The sequence below is a fragment of the Numida meleagris genome, chromosome 25, assembly GCF_002078875.1.
Source record: "Numida meleagris isolate 19003 breed g44 Domestic line chromosome 25, NumMel1.0, whole genome shotgun sequence".
NCBI lineage: Eukaryota > Metazoa > Chordata > Aves > Galliformes > Numididae > Numida > Numida meleagris.
Genome location: NC_034433.1, coordinates 725,268 through 745,017, shown reverse-complemented (window position 1 = coordinate 745,017; position 19,750 = coordinate 725,268). Strand labels below are relative to the sequence as shown.

The 19,750-nt window shown below is 57.3% G+C and overlaps 1 protein-coding gene across 7 annotated transcripts in view; it reads left to right on the top strand.

Annotated features, from left to right (window-relative positions):
• Positions 1-19,209, top strand: part of PPP1R12B (protein phosphatase 1 regulatory subunit 12B) — a 91,161-nt gene extending 71,952 nt beyond the window's left edge. For 4 of the 7 annotated variants that reach the window (XM_021377541.1, XM_021377537.1, XM_021377536.1 and 1 more), the window contains 7 exons: positions 6,269-6,285; positions 6,702-6,849; positions 7,362-7,466; positions 7,735-7,788; positions 8,505-8,555; positions 16,659-16,741; positions 16,971-19,209. In XM_021377541.1, coding sequence (XP_021233216.1) covers positions 6,269-6,285; positions 6,702-6,849; positions 7,362-7,466; positions 7,735-7,788; positions 8,505-8,555; positions 16,659-16,741; positions 16,971-17,178 — 666 coding nt within the window. In that variant the 3' untranslated portion in view covers positions 17,179-19,209. Of the gene's footprint in view, positions 1-6,268; positions 6,286-6,701; positions 6,850-7,361; positions 7,467-7,734; positions 7,789-8,504; positions 8,556-8,878; positions 8,933-13,038 lie in introns of all 7 variants that reach the window. The other 3 variants (XM_021377538.1, XM_021377544.1, XM_021377543.1) reach the window with 3 other exon arrangements.

Here is a 19,750-nt window from a genome sequence, read left to right as displayed (position 1 = left end):
CAGCTATTAGCAGTGCTGGCTTTGCTCTCACATCAGGCAGAGCTGCGTGAATCGTTTGCATTGCTGCACGGTGTGAGGAGCTGACGAGCACGCTGCAAGCAGCTCTGCAAACTCGATCCTCCTGGTTTTCCATGTAGCAGCTTGGGCTCGTTCTGGTGCTGATAGAAACGATGCCGCTTCCATCGAAGCGGGGTCAAGGCGGTTGGCTCCAGGCGTGTTTTTTTTTTCCTCGTGTCTGCACTGCTGGCTGGTTACGAGTGTCTGCAGAAACTCTGCTGTCCTCTCCCGTTAGCCAGCAAAAACGTGGGATACCGAAAGTTGAACTTTGAGGCAATTAACCTTAGGCTGTGTTCTTCCACTGCCCCGTTTGTTTATTGCGGCTCCGGTCGCTGGTTATTTCTCAGGCGTCGTGTTCCTTAGATGGATATCAGTACGAAATCCTCCTGGGTTCTGGTTGTTCTTCTTTTTTTGTTGTTTTGTTTTGTTTTTCCCTGTTAATGCCCATATCTGGAAGCGTATCAGGAGCTTGCAGTCATCCTCAGGGCACTCACCCGCCGGCTGTGACTCAGTGCCGGGCAGCTCTGGTCACCCTTGTGTCCATACCAGGGGCCTGGGTGCACGCAGTGACCCATGGGTAAGTGTTACAGCCCGGCTGCGTCTCTCCGGGTAAACTTTCTCAGCTCTCCTCCTTTCCCAGGAATCAAGCCATCAATCCAAGCCAAAGCCATGCAGGGAGCGTTCCAGTTCTTCAGTGTCCGAATGCCCCGGGCTGCTGCTTGAGCCCGTGCCCCAACCCCGTGGCACTTTCTGGGCAGACGAGTCCCCACTGTCTGTCCACATTACCAAAATAACTCGTTTCCTGCTGCTGCAGTGGAACTGTGAAAGCCTCCTGCAGAGGGAGGGCTCTTGCAGGGTGCTGCAGCTGGAAGGATGGGGTGAGATTTCTCATGTTGAAATCCCATGGGGATCTGGCTGCTTTGGGTGTGCTGCTCCCAGAGCAGGGAGCGCATGGTGCTGCACCACGACCACGTGCACAGCTCCTGCCCTTCCCCTCCAGCACCTGGTGCCCCGGAGGGATCCAGGTCAGCAGCTGGGGAGAGGTTGCCCAGGATCACACCGCTGTTGTGGGATTGCCCGACACAGCAGGGGGAGCCCGGTGCAGAAGGGGTGAGGAGGAGGAGATCTGAGCTGGGGTCAGCCCGGAGCACAGCTCCAGTGGTGTCTGGCCCAGCGGGGACAGGGAGGTGCTGTGGGATGGGAATGGGTGGAAAGCAGAGGCAGAAAACCACTCCAACCTCTGAACTGCAAACCAGTGTTTACTGCAGTGGCAGGAGCCCATTATAGCTTTGTTTTTCATAAGAGGGACACAAAGCCCATAGCAAACAAGGCTGGCAGAGCTCAGTCCACCCATCGCCCCGGGGTGCTGCAGCTGTACCTGTGCCACTGCTCACGCATTTGTGCAGGCTCCCACTCAGGTGGTGCCTGCTCCTTGGAGCTGCCCCTGGTGGCAGATGCACCCTGCTGACCACGGGAGAGCTTGGTCTGCTGCTTGGGTCGGTTTTGTGTTTTACAAGGACTTGTCCGTTCTCTTTACTAACGCCCAATAGCTGGGGTCACTCCTGAAGAAGCAAAGCTTCAGACAGACGTCCTCCAGCAGGACTGGGCTCAGATCACTGCCTGGCAGCCGCTCTGGAGCTATTTTAGACAGAAACAAATGAGGGGAGAGAGAGAGAGGCAGCACCAAGAGCCTTAACTCTGACAGCACAGGATGCTCCGTGTGCTGCAGACGGTCCGGCATACCTAAGCAGCCCTAATGGCTTTTCCATGCAAGCACTCCCTGTGCCCGTGCAGTTGTCACAGGAATGCTATGTGAATGCTCGCGGCGTGCTTCGTGCCGAGGAGTTCACAGGTTGGTTTTAGCAGCTGCAATTCGGGCTCCAAATAGACATTTAAACACCCAGGGATAACACCTGGGAATGCCCAGCAGTGTGTGCAGGGCCGGGGAGGAGCTGCTGCCTGCAGACCCATGGCATTAAGACCGGGAGCAGCAGTCTCCTCCTCTCGAGTCTCTCGGCCCTTCAGCTTTGATTTCCTCCTGTCTGGAGAGCTCTGTCTGAGATCACGGCGCTTTGCAAAATGAAGTTTTTCACCAATAAAACTTGATCCCTTCGAAAAGAAGGTGGGGGGGGGAGGGGGGTGGAGGGGAAATCAGAGCAGCAAACCCAGGTTTCTGAGTTGTGGCCTCTCCTAAATTAAAACACAATCCAGCTCGCTGCTTTACACGGAGAGCTCTATCCCCCAGAGCCAGCGGTAATGAAGTGCAGCTGGGGCCGAGCCGAGGGGCCGCGGAGGAGCAGGGAACTGAGGCAGGGGCTGGGAGCACACGGAGGAGCTGCTGGGGCCGGGGCTGTGGGGGTGCTGCTGGCAGCCCCCTGCAGCTGGGCCTGCTCGTTTCTGATGGAGCGTCCGTGCCGTATTGCAGGCAGCCGCCAAAGCCGCTATTCCAGCCCGGAGGAACTTTTAATATTATGCTTCAGTAAGAGCGGTTCTTGTTAAGCAAAGCTCGTTGATTTATGGTTTGTGAAAACATGCTTCGCGTAAGGCTTCGGGGAGCTGGGGTTAGATGGAGGTGGTTTGGCTGCGCTGCGTTATCAATCATACCAATGGGATTTGTGATCCTTGCGTTCGCAGCAGTGCAGCCCGAGTGGAAGGCAGCAGCATCCATCACCGCGGCTGGAGCTGGCGGGGAGCTGAGCCACAGCTCTGGGTCAGCACAGCAGCTTTCCCAGGGAGGCGGTGACCTCAAAGAAGCAGAGTTCGAAACAGGCCTTGTAATTACTCTGCACCCTTGGGAAAACCAAACTTTCTGAGCCCTGGTTGCGCCCGGCGCTGTCTGGCTCGCAAGTCGAACTGTGAGTTGTACCTTGCTGCAGGGACGTGCACCAAACCCAGCCCTGCTCCTCCCTGCAGCTCGTGCAGTGCAGCCCCACGCTCCCTTCCAGCTGCACGCCACGCACAGGGGCTGCCCCTCCTGCAGCAGCCACGCATCGGCATTGCACACCTGCAGTGGGCTGGGAGCAGACAGCCCCGGTGCGGCAGCAATGTGGCAGCTCCCTGCAGCGCATCTCTGTGCATATCACAGAAAGAACCCCCCCCACGAGCAGCTGGCTTCGTTTCGTGTTTGTTTTCTAAAACAAGCAGGACTGGGCAGGAGCGTGGCTGCCAGCATTGGTTCTTGGAGCTTCCTCTGCGGGTTGGGGGGGGAGCGGGGCTGGGGCTGTGCCCTGGGGAGCTGTGAAGTGGAGCTTGATTGTGGGGGTGATCAGATCCCTGAAACAAAACACCAAAATAAATTTCTTGAGAACTGCCTTTAAATAGTGCAGATTTTCCTGAAATTGGCCAACGGGAGATAAAGAAGCATAAAACGTTCCCAAAACATCTTTTTTTTGGGGGGTAGGAGGGGGATTGTAAGCAGTGGACTTTTTCTGCCTGTGCTGGGTCGGGTCCGAGTGGCAGAAGAATGCAACTGGAAGCCATGGGCCAGTGTCTGACTTGGCAGGGGAAGGGCTCGGCCCCTCTTGGCGCTGCATTTCAGGGCTTCGTTTGAGCTAAACCTTCCGTGAGGAATTTGGTTTTAATTTTACCTTACTGAACTTCGAACAGCTGTCAGAGTTTCTGTGCGTTGAAGGGAAAACTCCTGCTTTCCTCCGTCCCAAACCCAAACCCTGCAGTGTTCCTGCACCGTGCGGCGTCGGCTTGGAGCAGCCTGGAGGGGTGGGAGGTGTCTGTGCCTGTAGCAGGGGTTGGAACTGGGTGATCTTAAAGGTCCCTTCCAACCTGGACCATTCCTTGATGCCGTTTGCTCCCAGACCCCTTTCCCCCCGCACCGTGCTGCTCTCCCTCGGCCGGGAGGAAAGCCGTGACCTCAGGTGCGTGGCTGTAGGTGCACGTGCAAAGCCCGCTCCCATCCTCCTGCAGCGAGAGCTCTGAGCGCTGATGCTGACCAGAAACCTGGCAGCGCTCCCTGCAGCGCTGGAAGTTTTCCTTTAAAAGCCATCGGCGCACGCATCGCGGGGCTGCGGGTCCTGGCTGGGCTGCGCGCTGCTTTCGGAACCAGGGCAGCCGCTGCTGGCTCCGCGCCGCTCCCCGGGGCCCTCCCCCCCCCCCAGCCCTGACCCTGTTTAGCTGGGGAGGGCTCACGGCGCAGCCCCGTGTTCCCGTGGCCGCTGCCGGTTCTCGTGGAGCCTCTGGTCCCCGGGGAAATGCAGCAGTCGGGGCCGACGCTGGCAGCGCAGCTCCGCGTTTGCCAGGGGGGAAAAAAACAAAAGGGAAAAATACAACGGTGCATTCATCAGTCGGTAGGGCCGCTGGTCAGCGCTGCTTTAACCGCAGCAGGCCGCGTGGTGCTGGATTCTTCCGAAGGGGAACCAGGAGGATTCCGTCTGGTGGCCGTTGCCCTCCGGTCAGCCCGGCTTCAGGGAGCGACCGAGGCTGAGGTTGTGCCCCTGAGCTCGGGGCACTGCAGTGCACTCCCGGCGCAGTGAGGCCGGCGATGCTGCTGACATTTATTTAAATGGCATCGGGTTGTTTGAGCAGCAGGGGAAGGGAGCAGCGAAGCAGTGATTGCAGAGCACGGCACAGCCGCAGCTGGAGGTTTCCGAGCGCGCTGTGACCGCATGCAGGGCAGAGCTGGGCCGGAAGGAAGCTGCTTTCTGTTGGAGATGGTTCCCTTCTCTATCATTGTTTTAAATGCAGAATAGAATAAGCTGGTCCTTGGGGTACCAGCACAGCCTTTTTGCAGACCTCTAGAAGAGGCTGAGCCAGAAACTGATTTAAAATAAAATAAATATCCCTTCCTTCCCTGAAGGCAGTAGCGAGTGGAAGTGTGATCCGCTGATGGAAACTGGTTGGCAATTCCATTACAGGGGGGCTGTTGCCTGCAGTGGCTGCAGTGTTTTGTTCAGCCTCTGCTCTCCAGACCCAGCCTTTATACAGTATCATCATTGTCTCAGAAACACCACGGCGCTGCAGCACCGTGCTGGGAGGCAGCTGCAGGTGGAAGGCTGGGGAAGGATGCAGGTCCCTGTGGGTCCCTTCCAGCTTGGGATGTGCAGGCCCCAGGCACAGCCCTGGGGAGGACATGCTAATTCATAGGGTCTGCTTGTCCCGTTTGGGCTTTGGATTCAGCAGCTCCAGCTGAATGTGCTTTCCAGCCACACGGCTTCAGTCATGCTTCAGTTCAGTTCCTTTGTCTTGGCCAAGGCACAGCATCCTGTGACAGAGGGCTCCGTGGGGCGGTTTCCTTCTTGGACCCGAACAGAAGATGGGGGTTGTGTCAGGCTCGGAGGAATTAGAACTGGGATGGAGGAATTAGAAATGTGACAGCTTGCAGTACACGCCGTGTCGTTGTGTTCCTGCATGCCGACGAGCAGAGGGCAGCTCCGGTGCAGGCTGAGCACAGACCTTGAGCTCAGTGCACCCCTGCAGAGAGGAGCTCACGGGAGGGGAGCGGAGGAGGAGGGCAGTGCATCCCACAGGACACCTGTGCTGTTCTGTTTGACTTTGGCACTTGTAGGAGAAAGCTGTGCGGTCCAGAAAACTCCATTAAAAGCTGTGGTTTACCACAGCTGGCCCCACAGGACATCACAGCGCCAAGCAAAACTCCTGTAATCCCCTCTGGCCCAGGTCACTTGTGGTTTAGGAGCACCAGTGACTGCAGCAAAGGCAGAGCTGGGAATTGCTGTGCTGTGATGGGAGTGCAGGTGGGGAAAGAAGTGCCCAGTGTGCTCCAAGCAGCGTGGGGCTGGGGGCTCCTCGCCCCTCCTCCTGCAGCCCCTGCTGTGCTCCCCTGGCTCTGGTCAAGCTCCCCTTCCTCATGGGTATTTGCTCGTGGAGAAAAGGTGCTTTGTGGTTTTCAGACCTTCAGCGTGCACACACAGAGCTCTGGGTGTCGTGGGCCATTAATCACTCACCCACGTCATGCTCGGGGCAGTGATCAAAGCCAGCACAGCCGATTCAACTTGAAAGGGAAACAACAGATGAGTTTGGGGCCAAGGAATGGGCTTCAGTTCTGGACACAAGGATTTAAAGCCCAAGGTTCGTTAATTTTAGGGTTAGTGAAGGAAATGGAACCTGAAATGCAGGGGAAGCGTGGGGCGGGCGGGATGAGCGGGCTGCGTGGGAGCTGTGCGGTGCTGGGGCTGCGCTGCTGGTTCTCCTGGTTACTAATTCCCTTTTTCTTTCTTTTTTTTTCCCCTCCTTCCTTCAGCATGAACGACTTTCCAGGTAAGAATTTCATTTCTTGGAGTTTTTTTCTATTTAATGTTTGAGATGTGAGATTTTTTCCCGTGTCACGTTTTTGTACGGCTCCAGGGGTTCCCATCGCTGACATGAGCTGACCCTGGCTCTGACCGCTGGGTGCTCATCTCAGCTCGGCTGCTGGGCCACTCTGCTTTCATCCTTTGCTCCTCAGATCCCCTACCAGCTCCGTGTGGCTGTAAAACCCTTCAGGTCCCATTAGCAATGGAGCCCGTTCCCACCATGAAGGTGGGAATCCCAACAGCATGTGGGAATTTACTGCCCCGGTGGGGTTTGGGCTGATGACCACTGGGCCGTTCCCACCTGGGGGCTGCCCACCTTTGTGTCACGCTGACGTTCCCCAGGTGGCAGCTGCTCCACGGTGCTGCATCTTTGCCTTTTAGGTTGGAAGCAGCTACAACCCCCGCCACCACTGACTCCTCCTACAGCGACCGTGCCTCCAGCCGCTCCAGTGCCTACAGCCGCAGAGAGAACCGCCTAGCCGCCCTCAGCAGCAGGGCAGAAGAGGAGAGCAACAGGGACTACAAAAAAGTAGGGTCTCTACGTGTGGAGTTGCCTCTGGGTGCACCTTGGCAGCTGCGCCGAGTGTCTGTGGAACGTTTCCCATTTTCTGTTTCGTTGCCTCTGGGAGGGATGCTCGCTGTTGTCACATGGAGCAGTCCTGTGAAGGGTCAGAACAGGACGGGGGGTGCAGGGACACAGCACAGAGCCACATTTCTGGGGGACAGGGAGTGAGGGATCGGGCTGGAGAGAGGGTGAGAGGGATTTGTAAAGGAGTGAGAAAGGGGAACGCTGAGCACCAGCAGCACGGCCAAGGCGTGCACACCCAGCTGAATTATTTTGTGCTGCTGTAACACTCCGGAATTATTTGTTCTAAAAGCTCTGAAGCTTTCAGTGTGATCCCTGTAAGAGTAACACGGGCTGCCATGGCTTCAGAGCGCGCGTGCACATCTGGTGCCGGTGCAAAGGCCACATGGGAAGTGTCTGCTTGGAGTGCAGAGGCTGAAGAGCAGCCTGGTTAATTGAAACGTTTTGTGTTCCAGTTATATGAAAGCGCCCTGTCTGAAAATCAGAAGCTGAAGTCAAAACTGCAAGAAGCGCAACTTGAGCTGGCCGACATCAAATCCAAGTTGGAAAAGGCAGCCCAGGTAAGGCCCAAACCTGCCCCTCTGCTGGGCAAAGCAAGCGCTGCCCCACGCCAGCACGGCTCCCAGTGCAGGAGGGGACCCAGTGCTCGGGGGGAAGCTGCTGCAGAGGAGACTTGTGTTACATTTCACAGAGAGAAGTGTGGTGTGTGTGATTCTCTAAGGACTGCTGCTTCTCTGGGCAAGTGCATCTGTAGGCGATCTAGGCCTTTGTACAGCATCCTGTGAATGCCTCTCCATTTTAATAGCTTTCTATTTTTAATTTACGTAGCAGAAACAGGAGAAAACTTCTGACCGGTCTAGCATGCTGGAGATGGAGAAAAGGGTACGTGTCTGCTTTCTTCTGGGCTGTGATCTTTGCCTTGTGCTGCTCTACAGGGCATCCTAATTTCTGGAAGGAAAGTGTTAATTAGGAGATAAGTTATAGTTTTGCCTTGCAGAGCAGTGCACAGCGATAATTGTGTTCTGACCTTTTTGGTGCCGAGACTTTCCTGCTCTCTTTGCAGATCAGCCATGTTCTGACTTCATTCTGCAGAGCAGCAAATTGTATTGCATGGTCCTACAGGGCTGTCGGTGCATTATGCTTTAAAATGTTATTGATCCTTATAGACAAAAACTTTCAGGAGGGAGGGAGAAACAAGACAAACCACTCGCTGGGTGTCTATCCTTGTGATTACTCTTGAAATGGGATTGATTGAACGCTCCTTCCTCCTAGCAGAGCAGTCAGATTTGTTGCAGTAAGCTAAGCCCAGCTTGCAGTGTCTGGCTGAGTCTCTGCCTTAAATGACCATGAACTCAGGGGGGGATGGGCCCGGGGAGGACCCCACCTGCTGCGGGCAGGGCCGAAATGGGCCCCAGTGCATCACCTCTGCCATGTCCCATCTGGTCAGCTCCTGGCTGGTGAGCTGTGCAGTGCTCTGAGATGCTTTTTGGTGATTGCTCCTATAGAAATACAAGACTCTTGCTTCTTCTTTAAAAGAAAATGTACTTTGTTTTTCTTCTAAACCCCTGTGACCGTCTGCTATGAATCCTTGTAAACAGGAGAAGCGAGCCCTGGAGCGGAAACTCTCTGAAATGGAAGAGGAGATGAAGGTAGGGAATAATCTATTCCCTCTGTCTATTCTAATTTTTATGCTTTGTATTAATGTCTTGTGGGATTGTCGCCCAGGAATAGGATATTAAAGATATACATGGGAAGGGACTCGTCCTCCCTCCCAGTGCCTTCCTTTGTGCAGCCAGGCCTTGCTTTAATGGCTACGTTCTCCAAACATGAAGTAGTAATAAAACTGCTCTGTTAGCGTTCGTCGGGCCGCGCCGCGTGTTTTACGTCTTGTGTTGTTTGACCTGAGAGCTGCGGAGGCTGTTCTCCCCCCGTGCTTTCTGAAACTAACCTGTTGTGGCATCGTGAGTTTCAGTTTGCTGGATAAGCCTGCGGCCCGGGCGCAGCCGTGGTGGCTCCCTCCGGATGGGTAAGAAGACAAAGCTGGCTTGTGAGATCACGCGCGCTGGCCAGCAGAGAGCACACAGAGCCATTGTATTTCTGTCCCCCCTTCCTACAGCATGCTTCTGGAAGGCCGCGTCAGTAAGTCAGCCTGGAATGGATCTCAGCAAAGAGGAATTTGCTTCCAAGTCCGGCATGGCTTGCTGTCCCCAGCCCCTTCCCCCCGACCGCTCCCTTGCGTTCCCTTCCCTCGTGGTGTTGCTTGGAGGCACGGAGCCTCCGGCTGCAGCTGGGGCTGGCGGGGAGCACTGCAGCACCCGCCGCGCTGTGTTGGCCACCTGGGTGAGCCCGCAGCTTCACGGTGACTTGGCAGCGTGGCATCGTTCTGCGCCGCACCTGAATGCTTGTACTCGCAGCACGGCGCTCTCTGTTCCGTGTCCTGTGCTCCCCTTCCCTCCGAGGATGATCCAGGTGGGACCAAGTTGTGTAGCAGGGCAGGACGCGGGGCTGCGAGCTCGCGGTGCGGTGCGCTGATGGAAACGATTCCCTGCCACCCTCCAGGAGGTTCCAGCTTTGTGTTTCTATTTCAAGCTTCGTATCTCTACCAAGCATACACCTTTGAAAGGATATATTGGCTTTTGCTGCATCTTCTACTGCAGTAAGTCTCAGAACAATTTGATGGAGTCTTGCTGTAAAGGCTCTCCTGGTCTTTCAAAGAGGGGAAAATGAATGTGGATGTGCCGGCTCAAAGGGGAGCAAGAAAAGGCTGAATGTGCCTGGATTCCAAATCCTTCCTCCTCTCAGCAAGTGGCAACCTTGAACTCCAGAGGGACTTTTCCATCATTGCAGAAATACGGCCTACAAGAGGACACACGGGCAGCAGCTCCGTGGCGTTGCTTTAGCTCTGTAGGTCACTCCACAAACCAGCTCGGCCCGTGGAGTAAAAAGACAGATTGGAGTCCTCTAGTGGCCTGTCGGTTTTGAACATTTATATTGGTTCAGAAAGCAATTAATGAAAGCAGGCGCCTGCAGGGACTGCTGGACACAGCCACAGCTTCTCTGGTTGGGGAGCTGGGAGCTGCAGGCCGATGGAAGCCAAGAAGGCGCCGTGGGAACAGCACCACTTGAAGTCTGACGTGTTCTTGTCTTACCCTGAAGCTGCTGGTCACTGTGGGAAGCAGCACGTGGCCGCAGCAGCCCGTGCTCTGCGTGAGGACAAGCTCTGATCCCTCGGGTGCGATGCTCCCTCTTTGTTCCTGCTGCATTAAATGACCCGGGCGGTTTGCACCCCACCAGTCTTTGCAAAAGCTCCAGCATGTGAGGAGCACCCGGGCACACTCAGTACAAAGAAGTGTGAAGCCTCTAACAATGACAGCGTTGGACCAGTCCATAAGGAGAGCAGACTTTCCACGTCCACTTACATCACGTCTTAAAGTGGGATTCAGGCCAGCTGTGTTTGTGCAGAATGAGATAACCTCTGCAGAACATCTGTATTAATCCCTGGGGTGTAAGTAGTGCCAGGAGAACAAATCTGTTCGTACTGGCTTCGCTTGCGTTCCTGCTACTTTTGCTAATTGAACAGCTATTGAGCAGCATCGGGAGGAGTAAGCAGTTTATGCAGATCCACCAGTTTCCTTCAAGGGGAAATACCCAACCATGCCAGGGTGTTAGATTTCAAGTCGTGCCGCAGTCAGTGGGATTCTTCCTGCAGTCTTTGAATGGGACCAGTCCGTCAGGGCTCACCTGCAGCTGTTTGGTCTTTGGTGGCACTGAGTCCAGCTTCTTGGGAAGAGGAGGCACAGCAATGTCACAGGAAGGTCCTGGGTTGCTGTGACAGCAGTGCTGTGTGGTTCAGCCCAAACTTGAGGTTTCGAGCTTTGTTCCTTCCATGAGTTTAACTGCTGCTGGTGAAGCTGTCACGAAGTGGAGGGGAGCACGGTGAATCTGGCGATGGCAAAGAGCTCCGTGGTGCCAGAGGGGCTCCTGCTGCCCTGCTCTGGGGAAGGTGACACAGCAGTACGGCGTTTTCCTAAGTGACTGCAGGGTTTGACTGGAGATGCAGCAACTCGGCTGAGGAAGGAGAAAGAAAATTAGCATTTGCACTGAACTGATTTCAATGCCAAGTGCCTGAGGTCCCAACTTAACACAGCAATTTTCCTTGAAGGTCACAGAAGCTTCTTTACTCTGAAGCAGCACCGCACCTCCTGGCTTGGTACATTGTGCATGCTTTGGGCATCCTTATTTCCCCGAGTGCTGCAGGCACAAAGCCCTTTAATTGAAGGCAAGTACAGCTGAACCGAGAAGGCTGCTTTCTGTAAGCCAAGAATCAAGCAGAGTGATAAGCAATCACAGCGGGATCATCCACATTCTGGTCTTCGCCCTTGGCTTCAGGCCCAGCTCTCAGCCTTCGCTCGGTGTCTTTGAGCATGATGAATAGGAGGCCATCCCACCTGCAGCACACACACATTTTTGCTGGGGTGATCCTTCTCCCGGCTGCGCAGCGTGCTGAGGCTGAGCTGCATCTGCTCGTGCCGTGCTGCAGTTCGTGCTCTGTTGGTGTGGGAAGTGAAGATGGTCCCTGAAGTGATCACGATCCTTTCCATCCCGCGAAGCACGCGCTGCGTTTTACATATGCTGGCCATTTTCTGCCAGCCAGATGCTCAGCTGTAATAAAACAGAGAGCATTTATAAACCGTGATACCGCAGAAAGAAACGGCTCTTCCAGTCCAGCCAGTCCTCCTGCAGCTCCTGGGTGCCAGCAGCCGCGGGACGGACACGGCGATGTCCGTCTGTCCTCTCTCCAGTGGAGCAGGTGGTGCTGGCTGGGATGTGGGGGTGGGGGGGATGTCTGACCCCCGAGCTGTTGGTCTGTGCAGTGTCAGAGCGGTGTGGGTGAAGGCCAGGCAGCAGGAGCTGTGCTCACTTGGATGCAGGAGCAGTTGCACAGCCGAGGGGGCTCGAGCCCCGTCCTGTCCTGCTCCGCATCGCTCCCGCTGGCTTTGTGAGGCTGTTGGACAAGGTCTGGATTCCTTCATGAGGAGCAGAGGTAGTGCTTAGGGGCAGCTGGGGCTGAGCTGCAGGCTGCCCACAATGCTTCTATACGGCACTGAGCCCTCCAACACAACGTCCCTGCATGCAGCAGTTGTGTGGGGAGCTCCAACTCCGTGCACATCCAGGTGGGAGTTCTTGGTTCTCAGCCCTCACCTCCTGGCGTCCACGCGGTGTCGGTGTCCATCAGTTTTGCTGTAGTGTCGCTGGGAACGCGTCCTCCTTGTGCAGGAAGCGGTGCTGTGTGCTCAGCTCTCTGCTCTGCCCTCCCCAGTGCTTCCATGCTGTGTCTCCCTGTGCAGTGTGACCGTGCCCGTGTGGTTCTGTGCTGAGCAGTGCAGTGTTCGTCTGCCTCCTCCTCGGGCTGTTCTCCTTCAAGCTCCTGTCATTCGAATGAGTGCTTTCAGTTCTTAACTTTTCACCTCTGAAGGCTGAGCCTCGTGGCAAAGAAGAGTGGAATCCGGGCAGGGTTATTTGGGAAAACAGCACAGCTCTGGGGAGCAGAGCCATGAGCCACCACTCGGTGCCACAGGGCGAGGGCGGTCAGCAGACTGCAGCTTTGCTCTGTGCCTTCCAGAGCCTCTGGTGCAGCCCTGCTCGCTGCTGCACGGTGCTCCAGCGTTCAGAGATGCATGGGAGGAGTGGCACAGTAACTCTCAGGTGCCAGCAGCGCTCTCAGTGCTCCCAGTGCTCCCAGTGCTCCCAGTGCCCGTGGTGGCGGTGGGACAGCGCTCATGGTTCATGAGTCCACAGCTGTGTCTGGTGGAGCTCGTTATGGGTTATTAGAAAGTCATCCATAAGAGTCCATCCTGCTTGGGGTGGGAATTCCACTTAGGATCTTTCTTAGGATTCTGCTCTGGGGGCCCCTGGAGAAAGCGCAGCTCCCGAATCCTTTCAGTGCTGTCGGGCTTTCCACGCACACATCTGAGCTGCTGCCCATCCAGCACTCACCGCTACTAATTTTTCTTTTCTTTTTCTCTCTATTTTTTTTGACTGCTTGTGGACTAAATTCACCTTTCTGTGCCCTCTTGTCTCCGTGGTGTGTTCTCTCTGTATCTTCCCGTCCCCTCCTGTCCCTCTCTGCAGAACCTCCACCAGCTCAAACAGATTCACACTCTGAGGCAGATGAACGAGCAGCTGCTGGCCGAGAACAGGGCTCTGACGCGGGTGGTGGCCAGGCTCTCGCTGCCTGCCAAGCCCTCCGAATCAGAGGAGCTGTAGCCGCTTGCCGTCCGGCTCATCTCGCCTCCCTCCTCCATCCTCCAGGCAGGTCTCCGCTCCCGCGGCCGAGCTCTCCCCTGGCTGGCTGGGCTCCGAGCAGCATGAGGCCGGGGGTCTGCAGGCACCAGCATGCTGCTCCCGCAGGCAGGGCTGCTCCCGCAGGCAGGGCTGCTCCCGCAGGCAGGGCTTCCCCGCGCTGCGCGCTCTCGGTTCTGCTGGCTCCGCTCCGCTTGGCAGCTGCCGCCCTTTGCCGTCCTGCTGTCCGCCCGCAGCGCGGGGCTGCTTCCTCCTTGCCCAGAAGAGACATGGGAGGACCCGCTGCGCACCCCGCAGATGGGTGGCACTGAGGGGTGGGAGCTCGGCCGCTTCCCTTGGCAGGGCCTGCCCCCGCTTCCCATCGCCGTGCGTGTCTGATCGCATCGGGCTTAGTTCAGCAAGCGTGACGCGGAGCCACGGTGAATGATGAATGAATTTCCGGGGGTGTCATGAAAAATGCACGTTGCAGAGAGGAAGGTGATTTCTAGAAGATCCCGCACCGATCAGAAGTTCTCTAGTTCTCAGCGCTTCCTCTCGCTCTCTGAAGCAAAGGAAACGAGCTCCTTCCCTGGTGGGAAGCAGCGGGAGGCGTTGGTGCGAGCTCGGCGCTGCAGCATCCGTGCTGCCTCCTGCAGGCTGCTGCGAGCGGAGCCGACCCGCTGCACCCTGTGCCCCCCTCACCTTGTGCTGGGAGGCACCGCAGAGAAATGAGCGTGTGACAGCGCAGGGTGAGCCTTCTGGAGCCGTGCCCTCACACATCACACGGATGGAGTGCGTCCTTGCCTGCTGCTCCGTTGCCTCGGTGCTCGGATAAAGCTGGGCCTCCTCCTTCCGTTGGGTCCTGCACGCCTTCTGCAGGTCAGTGGGGATGTTTGGGTCCCTTCAGGCACAGCTATTTTTTCCTAAAGGAAAGAAAGGAGCGCTGTGCTCTAGTGGGATGGAAGTGGCACCGAGGTATGAAAAAGTCTATTCTTAGCACACAAATTATATCAGAGATGATTAACCACAGAAACAAACCGGGGGAACTGGGGCTTTCCTTCCCGGAGCCTCCGTGCCAGGGTCCGTGTCCTGCACGGGCTGAGGGTGGGTGCTTTGTGTTGTGGGTCACAGGGAATCATGTCCCCGTGCTCCTGCTTTCAACCCTCCCTCCTGTCCCTGCCCCCCTTGTTCTCATAGCCTCAAAGAAGCGATGTTTCACCAACTTTAAGCCACCTGTCTCTCTTCTTCTGCTGGGAAATAACTGCAGCGCCGCTTCTCCCTGCTTCTGCCCTCTGCCCAGTTGCTCCCAGTGCCGTCCCAGTGCTTGATGGGTGCTCGCTCCCCGCGTGCTTGCAGACTGGGAGCTCCCTGCTTGGAGCAGCGCTGTGTCCCTGCGCTCTGCTGGGTTTCCTCAGCTCTTCTCATAGGTGCAGCACGGGATGTTACTGCTGCCTGCAAGCTGTCTCCTTGCTGTCCTTGGACATCACAGCTGTACAGCCCTGTCACTATTTGAAACTGACAGATTTACTGCAGTGGCCCTTCACAGAGAATCTCATTTTCCAAAATCCACATCATTTCTGCAGTGTCACCTTCTCCGGTGTCGCAGTGCACGCCGCACAGCAGTGCTGCTGGCTCGCAGCTCGCTCTGTGCTGATGCTGCACATCAGCACCGTGGGGCCGTGCAGGCTGAGCCCTCCTGGCCCCGTCCCTCTGTGCCATTCTGACTGAGACATTTACAGAGCGTCATTTTTTAGGCCCCTGTGCTACCAGCTCTGCTTCACGTGCTGTTTCTTTTGCGGGGCTTGAGGCTGGTTTGCAGTGAAGGGAGCAGTGCCTTCTGCCCGGGGGGACTGCACTTTGCCAGGGTGATGTGTAGCTTCCAGAAAGCTTCACTGGAAACTTCAGGAAGCACGTTGTTCCATTCCTCCCTTTCCAGTAAATCACCAAAGTTGCGCTGAAGCGTGTTTGTAAAACACAGCCGCCGTCGGTGAGCTGTGAAACGGGGATGGCTGCTGCAAGGCCACCCCAGGCAGTGACAGGGAGGGGACAGGGGCTGGCTGGCTGCAGCCCTCAGCAGGTGCTTCAACCCTTTGGTTGCTCTGGACTTGGAGGCAGCGTGCTTGGTGGTGAGCTTAGAGCCATGGAGTCATTAAGGCTGGAAAAGACCTCTGAGATCCCCAGTCCCACCAGAGCCCTCCGTGCCCATGGACACGTCCTCGGTGCCACAGCCCCGCGGTTCTGAGCGTGGTGACCCCTGGGCATCCTGTGCCAACCTGTGCTCCTTCAGAGAGTGAGGATGGATCTCGGGAGGGAATGGAAGTGCAGAGTGAGAGCACAAACGCTTTCCCCGTCTCACCGTGTTCCTGGGCTCTTGGTGTTGGGCAGTGCCTGCTGTTTGGCCATGATTCTATAACGAGCCACAGCGTCTGCTCCGATGGCCGCTCTGTCTCAGGGTGCAGCCCATGTTACCTCTCCTGCTCCCCTCTCCCTTGGAAAGCCCCAGTGGGAGCATCGTGCACCGCACGCAGGGGATGGAGCACACGGGGCTGCAGGAGCTCTGCTGAGCAGGGCGTTGTGAGCGGGGATGGAGCCGCCTGTAGGCAGGGCCAAGGCTCCAGCACGGGAGGGAGGGGAAGGCAGAGCCGCTCTGCAGTGGGGATTTCATTTCAGGGGAATTCCTCCAAGATCTGCATTGACACAGGTGAGTCAGCGCTCAGCTCACTGCTTTGTGCCATCTCCAGCCACGCTGTGTCCCAGCTCGTGCTGCCTGCGGTGTGTCACCGCCTCTCGGTGTGACAGCATCTCACTGTGACCCCCAGGCCCACAGCGCCGGGTGCCATCCTGTTCCTCGTGCCTGGGGACAGCCCCATCCCAGGGCTGCTCCCTGAGGGTCACCGCCTGCAGCGCGGGAGGCAGGAGGATGAGGGCTTGTTTGCCAGGAGGAGCTGCTGGGGAGGTCCTGCTGGTGTTATCATTTCCTCTCTTTCCAATGAGAGGTTCTGTGGCTCTTCTCTGTGCCGCAGTCTCCCTGCTGTGAGCACCGAGGAGCTCGCTGGGATGTTCTGCCAGACACTGGCTGCAGTGCGAGCACTCCCAGGAAATGCCTGTGTGATCCCAAGGAGATGGTTTGTTCTAAGGGCGTTCTGCAAGGCAGGCTCGGCCCCGTCCTGAATTAGAAATCCAAGGCAGGAAACATCTCAGGCGTTCGTTTTCCCTTCTGGTCCTGCACAAATGGGAAAATCGAGACAGGAAAAAGCTGCCTTGGGAGCTTTCTGTTCTGCCAGGCCCTGCTCAGCTTGTGGGAGCAGGTTTGGGATGGAAGGGCTCAGAAATGCTCCCGGCTGTCTCCTGACCGGGCGCTGGGGCTGTGGCACCGCTTTCCCGGGGGCTTTGCTGTGCGAGGGCCCGAGCTGAGGCCCACGCCGGCCCCCGGCCCCGCTGTAACCCTGCCCCTCTCTGTCTCTGTGCAGATCCTGACGGAGCTGAAGTCGGACAATCAAAGGCTGAAGGACGAGAACGGAGCGCTCATTCGTGTCATCAGCAAGCTCTCCAAGTAGGGAGCCGAGCGGGACGAGGGGGTCCTACCCGCGCTGCAGCCCCACCGCTGAGCCCTGCCCCTTTCCTCCTGCCCCAAGCACAGCAGCATTTCAGCTGTGGGATCGCTCCTCCCCGCCCTCGGCTGGACCTTCCCTTTCTGCCCTTTTCCCCCCCACCACGCACGCCCCGGCCGTTCTGTTGTTTTAATTTAAGCATGTTGTGGTATCTCGGACATCGGACTCAAGGGAGAAGAGAAGGATGCGGACTGGTGCTGCGCTGCCGCTACCTCCCAGGACCCCGCGGCTGGTGAGCAGCAGGGAGCTGCTGCTGTGCAGAGCGATGCTGCAGGAGCCGGTGCGGCGTGCCCGCACAGCCGGGAGATGTGACCGTGGGCAGGGACTCCGAGGACGCGCGTCAGCCCACGTGCGATGTGGGACCTTGGCTAAAATGTGATGCCACGAGGGATGGCAGCAGAGCTGATTCCTTCAGCAGGCGGGGACGGCTGCTTTGCACAGAGACCTGGATCTCTTTTATTTAATATCCAATTGCAGACGTGCTGGGTAAGTCCCTCACCGTGCTGCTGCTGGTGGTGGGGTGCTGCATCCCCCCAGGGCCCCTGCCGAGCTCCCTGCGCTCAGCAGCACCCGGTACCTGCACCTGGCCCGCTGTTCCCGGGGTGGCATCGCAGACATTTGCCAAACTTGGTGAAGGAGAAGGCATGGGATGTCTGCCCACAGGCGGAGCCCTGCCGAGCAGCCTGGCCGGGTATTTCAGGTCCCTGCGATGGCTTTTCAGCGTCAGGCTGCCAACAGAACCGAGCACGGCTCCTCGCTGATGGGTTTCGCACTGGGGCACGGAGCTGCCGTAGCTGTCCTCCACGTGGGGCTGCAGGGAGCTGCGTCAAAGTCTTTTAATCTGTCAGAAGTTTGCAGTCAGCCTCGGCCTTGAAGGAAACCTCAAGAAAAAACCCCAACCCTCTGTAGTGTTGTACGGACTCAGAACAGTTTGCAATTGTTCTCTCTGTGGGCATTCGGGCAGTGACTCCTGCACGTGCTGCATGCAGTGCCCCGGCACCAGACCTGCTGAGCTTCCCCACCAGCCCGCTCTGCTCGCAGCGCGCAGCCCCGCTCCAACCTCCTTCCTCTCCTCTCCTCTCATTGCCTTTGTCCCTGGATTTCCTGCTCTGTGCCCTGGGCTCCCCGTGCTCGGCGGTGGCATCGCGCTCCGCTGGGTTCGTGGCGCTGCGCTGAGATGCGGTTGGATACTTGAACACGAGCGTAGCTCTTAAGCTTGCTCAACAGGGTAAGATTCATCAGTCTGTCCTGGCACCTTCTGCTGGCTGTCGTGTGCGTTTCCCTCTCCCTTGGGGCTTTTTGGTTTTGTTTCTTTGTAATTCTCCATCTTCCCCTCCCGTCCCACCTCTCTCTGTGCCGGGTGGGCTCAGGGCAGCTCCGCACAGAGCTCCCACTGCTGCTGCACAGCCCCACGGCCGCTCCCCTGCTGCTGTGCTTTGGGGAGGAGGAGACGCGCTCTGACGGCACCAGGGCACCAGGCAGCCCGTATTCCTGCTTCATGCATCCCTGCTCTATGGGACAGCTGTAAGCCTTGAGCTCCGGTCAATGCTTTCCCCGCACGCCGCTCCCCCTCGGTGCGCGCTGGATGTGAGTACGGCTGCGTCTCGCTGTTCTCTCCCACCCTCACCCAGCCCCGGGCTCTGCTGCAGCAGTGCCGCCCTGCCCCGCTCCCGCTCCATGGTCGGGGCAGCCCGAGCCCCTGGCTGCTGGGGCCCGGCCTCCAGCTGCAGCGATGCTGTGCCCCTTCCTCCCGGGACGCTCAGTGCGCCCTGTCCCCGAGGAGCTGGACACGAAGGGCTGAGCCGCGCGGCACCGAGCGGAGCCAAAGCTGCAGGGGATGCGTGGCAGCACTGAGTCCCAGCCAGCGCCGTGCGTGCTCCGTGCTGACCACGGGAGCTCAAACCCAATGGTGGGAAGGACGAGGTGCTCTCCTGGAGCTGAATGAAGCAGAGCCCTGGGGAGGCGGCGGGCGGGATTCCCTGCGTTCCGCGCTGGGGACGGGGCGCAAGGAAAGAGGTTCCTGGAACTGTCCCCTCCTTGACGCGGAGCATCTGCCAGGCGTGGTCTCCTTTGGAGAACACGGAGCTTTTTTTCTAAGCAGTGCTTGGGGTGAATTCGTTTTTATTGCTTGGGGTGAACCCCATCGTGGCTGCGAGTTTGATGGTGGCTCCCTGTAAATAAACCCCTTGGAGGAAGCGGGACTGGGGAACCAGGCGGGGACAGAATGTATTTTTATGCAACTCTGAGTGGCCTTTCAAACCCTGAGATGAATGATTTGTTTTACTGGTTGTTGTTATATAGTATTCTAAGTATTACGTGTTTGAAAGTTTGGGAATAATATTCACATCTATGATGCTTGTAAACACGACAGTATTTATAAATAAATAAAATAAGAGTTGATAAAATAGAAGTTTTGCTTTGGTGGCTGTCCTTCTGGAGCCGGGGAGGAGCGCTCCTGTCCCCCCCACGCCCCATCCTGGATGGAATGGAAGCCCCCAGTGGGGACGGGGGGGGGGGAGCGGCTTCCAATGTGGAAGGGACTGTAGGAAGGAAGGGGACAGAGCCCAGCAGGGGCTGTGTGAGGGGACAGGGGGGGCCCCAAGTGGTGGTGGTGGTGGTGCTGGTGCTGCCCTGTTCCTGCAGACCCCCAAGGTCGGGGGGGTTCCGGGCGCTGCTGGAGCTGTGGGTGCCCCCGTGCACGGCAGGGAGCCTTAAAGGGCCCCTTCCAAAATCCGTTCTGTGATTCCACGAGTTGATGAAGCTGGAAGCTGAGCACTGAAATGTCCTCATGTGAGTGTGTCCCCAAACCCCCCCTCCCCCCCAGCAGCAAAACCAGGTGGGCAGCAGGGCTCCTTTCAGCCTTTCTTTAATAAGGAGACAGATATCATTACAAAATAACCATTGGACGATCCGAGACGGGAACGACGGAGGCCACACGAGGGGAAGGGGCT